This window comes from Diplotaxodon limnothrissa, linkage group LG8 (genome assembly GCF_057381915.1).
Source record: "Diplotaxodon limnothrissa isolate DT_005_m linkage group LG8, D_limnothrissa_male_GT1.1, whole genome shotgun sequence".
Lineage (NCBI taxonomy): Eukaryota > Metazoa > Chordata > Actinopteri > Cichliformes > Cichlidae > Diplotaxodon > Diplotaxodon limnothrissa.
In genome coordinates, this window is record NC_140603.1 from 10336276 (window position 1) to 10345541 (window position 9266).

Consider the following 9266-nt stretch of genomic DNA (forward strand, 5'->3'; position numbering starts at 1 on the left):
TTGATCATTTTTAAAAATTATTTCTATTATCATCATCATCATCATCATTATTAAGTCCAGTCATGCAAACTTTAGCGGAATGTGAAAGGACCGACTTTAAAATGAACTTCCTGAATGAACAGCTGAGCAGTTGTCTGTGCTTGTTCATTATCTGTTGAGTGTTTGTATTACGTCCTGTGCCACAGCTTCCTGCTCCCATTTAGCTCCTGTTGATTCTGCTCCTGCTCTGTTAGCTGTGGTGGTTGTTGTTGTTGCTGTTGTTGCTCATCCTCTCATGTCCAAATTGCTAATCTGTGCTTTGCCTCGGCTCTCTGCTGTGTGTTGTCCTGGATGTTTGTCTCGTCTTGTTCCCATACGACGTGTCTGTCTCCCCTCCTCAAATGATTGTGATATCAACATTGGCTTGCATTTGCCTTGCCCCACCATGTACCACCAACCCCCCCTCCACCTCATTCCCTCACCCCTTACAATCATGACTGGCTGTTGCGGTGACGACTTCCCTGCTGTCCTGCGTTCCTCCTTCCTGCACTTCCTGCTTGCTTGGCTTGTGGCACCCTGCCTTGCCCATGTCCTATACCATTTGGTGACTGCCCTCCCATGCGCTGTCTGTGGTTGACTGTGCTGTGGGGAATGGTGTAGTTCACCAAAATTTGGGCTTCTTGCTAACAGGTACCACTACTGCGAAAAGTGTTTCAACGAGATCCAGGGAGAGACCGTTTCCCTGGGTGACGACCCCACCCAGCCACAGACGTGAGTATTAGTTAATAAAATGTGATTTTTGAACTTAAATGTCACCTTTCAGCATGCTAGATGCTTTTTAATGCTTTCCAGTTAATCTCTTGTGTGAGTCTACACTGTTCATTTCTATTATAGGAAAAAAAGAAACTGCAATAGGTGTGCTTAAATCATATTTCATGGTGTAAACTTTACCAGCAAAGCCATGGGATGTAGACTCCACACCTAATATTTGATTTAGCAGATTTTAATACGTCAACGAGAAAAGAAAATGAACATTTCTGCATTCCACTCAATTTCTAATCAAAATTAATTTCCTCAGCATGCCCCTGAAAGAGATTTTATTAAGTGTTTTGCAATAATTTATTTTCAATTTCCACCTGCTGCAGTTTTACAGTATCCCTCTTTGTTGGTTTTAGATCAATAAGCAAGGATCAGTTTGAGAAGAAGAAGAACGACACACTGGACCCTGAGCTGTAAGTCTGCCTTTTGTCGTGGGCAAATTTAATTTTTGTGGTGGGGTGAAGAGATTTGGTCTAAGCTGTGTCCTCCCCTCTGTCCCTTTCGTCAGGTTTGTTGAATGTATGGATTGTGGTCGGAAGATGCATCAGATATGCGTCTTGCACAATGACACAATCTGGCCAGAAGGGTAAATAGCCTTTTTGTTTCCATTTGTTTGATTTCTGTGAAAGTCCAGCTGGTGTTTGGTAAAAACTGATTTTGGTTTTTATCCATCTTGTTTCTGTTTCATAGTTTTGTATGTGATGGCTGCTTAAAGAAGTCGAATAAGGCGAGGAAGGAAAACAAGTATTCTGCCAAAAGTAAGTGGACATTTGTGAGCTCACTTTTGTAATTGTGCAGCTTTTAGTGTTTCACACAGATCAGTTTGTCGTTGGTGCAATGTGGGTGTATATGCATAAAATTATACCTGAATTAACTTTGGCTATATGTTGCTCATATAACCATTTGACCAAACTCTGACATAAAATAATAATTACAGCTAAAGTTTGTGTTGGCTTTCCTCCAGCTTGATGTCTTTCCCTGCAGTTGTTCAGAGTGTGTTAGACGTACACTTACCAACAGAAGTTTTTATATTTGTCATTTCGTGCTGGCTGTTTTATACAGTTGTTGACTAACTTAACTGTCCCACAGGGTTGCCCCAAACGAAGTTGGGGGTTTTTCTGGAGCAAAGGGTGAACGACTTCTTAAAGCGACAGGCCCACCCAGAGTCTGGAGAGGTCTTCATTCGTGTTGTTCATGTATCTGATAAAGTCGTGGAGGTCAAACCAGGCATGAAGTCCAGGTACAACACTCTTCATCCAGAGCTGGAGCTAGGTTTTACCTACATCCGCTCTTGTGTGTCAACTAGATCAAGGCGTTTTGGGAATTCAAGTTGAAATCTTGCGTCTGGTAAAACCTGCAACATTTCATTAATTGAGATAAGGAAAGGTGTCAGTGTTTATTTGTGAATTAATTTTTCGATTTACTGAATTGTAAAGAACGGAGTAATGGATAGTTAAAGCTATAAATGCTTTTAAAACAAAAGATTTTGCCTTTAATTTAAAATTTCCTGATTAAAATAGTGTTGAAATGGAAGCTAACAGTGATTAAGCTAATAATTATGATGAAATAAATGCAATCTAGCTATCAGCTTGTTGCAGACGTCTGTGAGTATAGGCTTTCATTTGATTTGTACAGATTCACATTATTCACAGCTCCTGTATTAACTCGTGTTTTTGTCTCCAGATTTGTGGACAGCGGCGAGATGTCAGAGTCATTCCCATACAGGACTAAAGCCCTTTTTGCATTCGAGGACATTGATGGAGCAGACGTCTGTTTCTTTGGTATGCATGTTCAGGAGTATGGATCTGACTGCCCTCAGCCCAACCAGAGGTAAAGATATCACCATATTGTTAAACTTTTACCAAGTACTTTGTGTTTTTCTATGTTGGAATCATTTAAAATGCAGTTTTGACACAATGTTTTTTTAAAGTTACATTTTTTCTTCTTTCATCCACTCAGGCGAGTGTACATCTCCTACCTGGATAGCGTACACTTCTTTCGGCCGCGCTGTCTAAGAACAGCAGTTTACCATGAAATACTCATTGGCTACTTGGAGTATGTGAAGAAATTGGGGTGAGTGCTGCTACAAGAAAAAAAACATTTTTTGTTCCGGGCTACACAAATTCTTATAAAAAGTTGTTATTTTGATATAGTTTAATTTGTCCAGTAGGTGTTTGATTTGTGTTCTCTTGTTTGAACTCGTAGCTACACCACCGGCCACATCTGGGCCTGCCCACCTAGCGAAGGCGACGACTACATCTTCCACTGTCACCCTGCAGATCAGAAGATCCCGAAGCCCAAACGCCTTCAGGAGTGGTACAAGAAAATGCTGGATAAAGCTGTGGCAGAACGGATAGTGCATGACTACAAGGTAAAGAGGCATTCTTTGACCTCTGGAGGGTTTAGAACAGGAGTAAAGATAAACTTTATTGTATAATACATGCGTAATAACAATACTGTCTGTTTACCCCAAAAGGATATATTCAAGCAGGCGACAGAGGATCGTTTGACCAGTGCCAAGGAATTGCCTTACTTTGAGGGGGACTTTTGGCCTAATGTGCTGGAGGAGAGCATCAAGGAGCTGGAGCAGGAGGAGGAGGAGAGGAAAAGGGAGGAGAACAGCACTTCCAATGAGAGTGTTGATGTAAGAATTAACGACTCAATGTAGTTCTTGAATCTAAATGCACTGATTGAAAGAGGGGTGAATAAGGGTTAGCATTGCAAACGTCAGTTTCTCATCAGTGTGATTGTTTTGTTTTAAACCACTTTTTTTTTTTTTTTTTTTTTGGTGCAGGACACAAAAGGAGACAGCAAAAATGCAAAGAAGAAGAACAACAAAAAGACTAGTAAGAACAAGAGCAGCCTGAGCCGAGCCAATAAGAAGAAGCCTGGGATGCCTAATGTGTCCAATGACCTATCACAGAAACTCTATGCCACTATGGAAAAACACAAAGAGGTATGTGGGGTGGGGGATTTTGAGGTTTTGCCATTTTTGGGGGATGAGCTGCTGGCAAAAACGTGAAACTGTTTTAAAGACTACGTTTCATCTGATCTCCTCTCTTTTCCTCTCCTAGGTGTTCTTTGTGATTCGGCTGATTGCAGGCCCAATGGCAAATGCCTTGCCCCCTATTGCTGACCCAGATCCCCTGATGGCATGTGACCTCATGGATGGTCGTGATGCTTTCCTGACACTGGCCCGAGACAAGCACCTTGAATTCAGTTCGCTGAGGAGGTCCATGTGGAGCTCAACGTGCATGTTGGTGGAGTTGCACAACCAAAGCCAGGACCGCTTCGTTTACACGTGCAATGAGTGCAAACACCACGTGGAGACTCGCTTCCACTGTACTGTTTGTGAGGTGAGTTGGAAAGAGAAGTGAGGTGTGTTTGGTTTGTCTGATTTGTCCCAGGGCAAAATAGGTGGCGTTTGGGTTTATTATTATTACTATTATTATTATTTTTATTATTGTAATTGTTCAAAAACCTCCAAGTTACACTTCTAACTGTCTCTATTGTCATCTGTTTTAGGATTACGACCTCTGCATCACATGCTACAACACTAAGGGACATGAGCACAAGATGGAGAAGTTAGGCCTCGGCTTGGATGATGAGAGCAGCAATCAGTCTGCCGCTGCCACTCAGAGTCCCGGAGATTCCCGTCGCCTCAGCATCCAGCGCTGTATCCAGTCGCTCGTCCACGCATGCCAGTGCCGAAATGCCAATTGCTCTCTGCCGTCCTGCCAGAAGATGAAACGTGTCGTTCAGCACACAAAAGGATGCAAGAGAAAAACCAACGGTGGCTGCCCCATCTGCAAGCAGCTTATCGCATTGTGTTGTTATCATGCTAAGCACTGTCAGGAAAACAAGTGCCCAGTCCCCTTCTGTCTAAATATCAAGCACAAGCTTCGCCAGCAGCAGCTGCAGCACAGGCTTCAGCAAGCTCAGATGCTGAGAAGGAGAATGGCCAGCATGCAGAGAGTGGGCCAGCCCGCTGCAGGAGGAGCACCTGGGGGAAATGGACAACCCTCTCCTGGAGCCAACAATGGAGCTACTGGTCCTGGTACCCCTACATCGGGAACGCAGCCCCCTACCCCACAGACACCTACCCAGGGTAACATGTCTGCACCTTCTCAGCAGCAGGGGGTTGGGATGGGTGGTATGGGAACTCCAGGTGAGCAACAGCAAGGTGGTGGCATCCCCCCTCAACACCATCTCCACCAGTTTCCGTCAGCAGGTGGAGGGGGGATGATGAATTCTCCTCAGCAGCAGATGGTACCTCAGCTTCAGCAGCAGCCACCAAATCTCCAGCAGCTCCAGCAGCAGCAGCATCCTGGTAGTTTGCCTCCATACAACCCCAGACCAGCTGGAGTCCCTGCTCTTCATCAGCCCCTTGGGAAACCTGGAATGGGTCCAGCAACCCCTCCTCAGCAACAACCACCACCCAATCAAGGCCAGGGGTCCATGGGTGTCCAAGGCCAGCAACAAGGGCCACCCCTGGCTGCTGTAGAGACGGCACTAAAAATCCAGCGCCTGGCAGAGACCCAGAGACAGATGGCTCACGCCCAAGCACACATGCGTGGCTTGGGACAGGGGGGCATGATACCTCCACATCCTCACCATCAGAACAACCAGGCCCAGATGAGAATGCCCCACATTGGGGCCCAGGGCATGCCGCTCCAGGCTCAGGGAGTTGATGGAAGGACTATGTTAGATCCACAGCAACCAGGAACGCTAGCAGGGATGCAACAGGGTGGTCCTCCGTCACAATTGCCGCCTCAAGTTCAGCAGCAGGTCCAGCCAGGTGGACAGCTTCAGCCAACAAACCAGCAGTGGGGTGCTGGGGGACCAACCATGAACCAACAACAACGGCCAAACATGATGGGTCATATGACACCACAGCAGCAGCCAGCAGTTCCCCAACCACAGCAACAAATGCTGAATCAGCAGCAGCCTCAACCAGGAAACCGAGGGCTGATGCAGGCAATTGGAGGAGCAGGGGGGGTACCTGCTTCATTAGTAGCTGGATCGGGGAACTTGCCACAGGCAGCACTACAAGATCTCCTGCGAGCGCTACGCTCCCCAAGCTCAGTCTTGCAACAGCAGCAAGTCCTCAACATCCTTCGTTCCAACCCAACGCTCATGGCTGCTTTTATTCGGCAGAGAGCAGCCAGGTATCAAGGTGCTCAGGGTGGCCCTGGAGGAGCAGGCGGGCCTCCGCAAGGAGGTCCTGGAGGTGTGCGTTTCCAAGGAGCTGCTGGAGGTCTGCCTGGTGTAGGAGCGCCTGGAGCCAACCAGCTTGCCAATATGGATGGACAACAGCAGGTTAATGTGAACCAGGCAGGCCAGCCAGGGATGAACATCCCTCAGGGTGGAGCAGGGGGAGGAAATATGCCCACCATGGCTCAGCTTCAGCAGTTACAGCAGCGCCCGATGTTGCCAGGAAACTTACAGCAACAACAGCAAATGGCCACTTTGCAGCAGCAGCAGCAGCAGCAGCAGCAACAACAGCAGCAGCCACAGGGAGCAATGCAACCAGGTCAGCAAGGGAACATCGCCAATATGACACCACAGTTCAGAGAGATGTTTTTGAGAAGACTGCAGCAACAGCAACAAATGGGGAACCACGGCCAGTTCCAGCAGCCTCAAGGACTCCAGCAGCAACAAGGCCAGCAAAGCTTCATGCAGCCTGGCCAGGGACAGCCAGGGATACCCCCATCTTCTCAACCCCAACCTGGGGGTGGTGTAGGGGTTCCCCAGCAGCAAGGACCACCACCAGGTGGGCCAGGACAGTTAGGCCAGCAAGGCTACCAGATGTCACAAGTAGCTGCAGTGCTCCAGCACAGGCTGATGCAGCAGCAGCAGCAGCAGCAGCAAAATCAAATGGGTGGTCTTCAAGGACAAGATGTAGGCCCCAGTGGAGGCCCTGGAGGACCTCCACTCCAGCCTGGACAAGGTGGATCAGGGCCAGGGCAACAACCGCAGAGTGGTGCAGGTGGTGGCCCCCAAATGCCACAGACGTCCCAAGCCATGCTTGCCCAAAATATCCAGCAGAGGCTCCTGCAGCAGCAGCAACAGCAGCACCTTGGAGGGGGTTCTCCAGCCCACCATAGCAGTCCTATGAGTCCCCAGCAGCAGATGGCCCAGTCCCCCCATCACCACCTACAGGGACAAGGAGGACTCGGTCCAGCTGGATCGCTCAGCAGTCAGGTCCGGTCCCCTCAGCCCTCACCAAGGCCACAGTCGCAGCCTCCACGCTCCAGCCCGTCCCCACGCATGCAGCCTTCCTCCCAGCCTCAGCCCTCACCTCACCGCATCTCCCCTCAGACCCAGAGTGGGTCGCCCCACCCAGGGCATCTCAGTCAACATTACTCCAACATGGCACCACCCCAACCTCCACAACCCCAGCAACAGCAGCCAGGTAGTTCTGTAGATCCTAGTCAGTACAATTCGGACCAGAACTCTATTATGTCTCAGCTGAGTGGGATGACGGGGATGCACGGTGGACAAGGGGGGCAATCAGACATGTTGGGTGGGAACAACAACAGCGGCGGCGGCAGCAACAACAACAACCAGGAGCTGGGAACGAACATTAACCACAACCTGATGTAGCCTTGACTCTGTACTGTCTCTCTCCGTCGTGATGCTCTGATCTGTTGCCCCAAATGACAAACTGCCATGAAAGGAGAGCGGGGCAGCTTTGGGGTTTTAGAAGTTTTTATTTTTTATTTAAATATTTTTCTGATGTATAAATATGAACTGAAAGCTTCCTTCCTATGGGAGATGCAACATCAATCTTAGAAGTCAATAATTGAATAAATTAAAACAATGGTAAGTTATTGCTGTTAATAAATATCTATATATTTTTGCCAATTGTGTACAAAAAAGGTGGAAGGTCAGTGTTTCAGGTTGAAGATATTACTTCTTTAAGTATATGACAATATTTTTGGGGACTGAGAATTTTTGCCTTTTTATGAATATTTTTAAGATTTCAAATGTTGCTAAAAATGAGAGTTGACATGATGTACTTTTTTTTTCTTATTCTTTTATTTTTTCTCCTCAAATACCCATCATGATTGTATCTATTTTGCAGAGTACGTTTATTTTATTTCTATATTATTATAATTATTATTATTTCGTGCCCTCGGCGATTCGTTAATCAGGCATCAACATATCTTCCGTTACCCGACCCTTCTTCTGGACACACAAACGTAGATTTTTTTTCCAGTGACTGCAGCGATTCAGAAGTATATTTATTGGGTTTGTGGGTGGTTAGGAAGGTGTGTTCAATGCAGTTTGATTTATTTTTTACATTTTTTTGACAGCTATCCCAGGTTTGTCTTCGTCAGGGTTTCTATAATTTGAATTAAACCGTAAGATCTTTTGTTTTTGTTTTTTTTCCCTTATGGGGCCGCCTCTTCGCACTTCTCCTGTGAATGTGCACACTTTCTTCATCCTAACTTCTCCTGCTCCACAACCTGCGTACTATATACCTGTATTATAGCTGTTGAAGCTCGCTGATGATTTAAAAAAAGAAAAAGAAAAAAAAAAAAGGTTGTGTGTACATATATTACAGCTGCATTTATGAACAGTAACCTGGAGAAGAGGTCGCTAAAATCCCGCCTTTATCCCGAACCCCAACAGTTTTCCTTACATCCTTATCCTCCCCCCGTCCCACACCCTCACGACTGCCTCTCAGCCACAAGGTTTAATTCACTGTTAGTACTGTACAAATTAAGAAATGGTGGACTTGGATACTTTTTGTTTGTTTGTTTTTTCTTTTGTAATGAAAGTGAAAGATGTAAAATAAGTGTACATACTTTAAAATCTTATGAGCAGAGACATTTTCTGCTGTTGTTTCCTCTTGTTTGATTGAATATTTGCTTGTATGTGTTTGGAAAAAAAAGTGCTCCTGAGCTACTGTACAGTATTGTTTTGTTTTGTTTTCTATAATGTACAGTATGGGGTGTAGTCGGTCACAAGCACCAATGCGCCTTTTTCTGTGTAAGGTTTTAGGGAGGCTATAGCAACCGAGTCACACACCTAAACAATCTCAGCAGTTAAGACAGGAAACCTGTACGACGATGAGCCGAAGCTGGGGTCGGTTAGAGGTGTGACTTAAGAGTTCAAATTTGGTCATTTAGCTTTTTATGGAGAGGACTGAAGACACAATATTCACATGCTCACTATTTTTCTTAAAGGTCGGGCTTGCTGGGTATGGGGAAGGGAACGCATCAGAAACCAGGTGGCAATATATCTTGAGACTTATTTTATAAGAAAAAAAAAAACAAGGAAAAACTGTCTTTTATAAATAGATATATTATTTAATTTTATTTTTTGGAAATAAAACTTGAAGCTACAGGAATTAATAGATAAAACATGCTTTGTTTTTGTATTAAAGATGTTATGGTGATGCAAAAAGAACCTGCAGACAGTCTTTCAGTTCGCCTGGGGAGGCCTTGGAGTATATTATA

At 45.8% G+C, this 9266-nt stretch overlaps 1 protein-coding gene across 2 annotated transcripts in view; it reads left to right on the plus strand.

Moving 5' to 3' along the window:
* Nucleotides 1–9266, plus strand: part of ep300a (EP300 lysine acetyltransferase a) — a 31655-nt gene extending 22389 nt beyond the window's left edge. For both annotated transcript variants that reach the window (XM_085361244.1, XM_085361245.1), the window contains exons 20-31: nucleotides 670–750; nucleotides 1155–1211; nucleotides 1307–1384; nucleotides 1489–1556; nucleotides 1888–2038; nucleotides 2482–2628; nucleotides 2758–2871; nucleotides 3004–3169; nucleotides 3275–3442; nucleotides 3593–3754; nucleotides 3873–4154; nucleotides 4324–9266. In XM_085361244.1, the coding sequence (XP_085217370.1) occupies nucleotides 670–750; nucleotides 1155–1211; nucleotides 1307–1384; nucleotides 1489–1556; nucleotides 1888–2038; nucleotides 2482–2628; nucleotides 2758–2871; nucleotides 3004–3169; nucleotides 3275–3442; nucleotides 3593–3754; nucleotides 3873–4154; nucleotides 4324–7404 (4555 nt within the window). In that variant the 3' untranslated portion in view covers nucleotides 7405–9266. The remainder of the gene's footprint in view (nucleotides 1–669; nucleotides 751–1154; nucleotides 1212–1306; nucleotides 1385–1488; nucleotides 1557–1887; nucleotides 2039–2481; nucleotides 2629–2757; nucleotides 2872–3003; nucleotides 3170–3274; nucleotides 3443–3592; nucleotides 3755–3872; nucleotides 4155–4323) is intronic.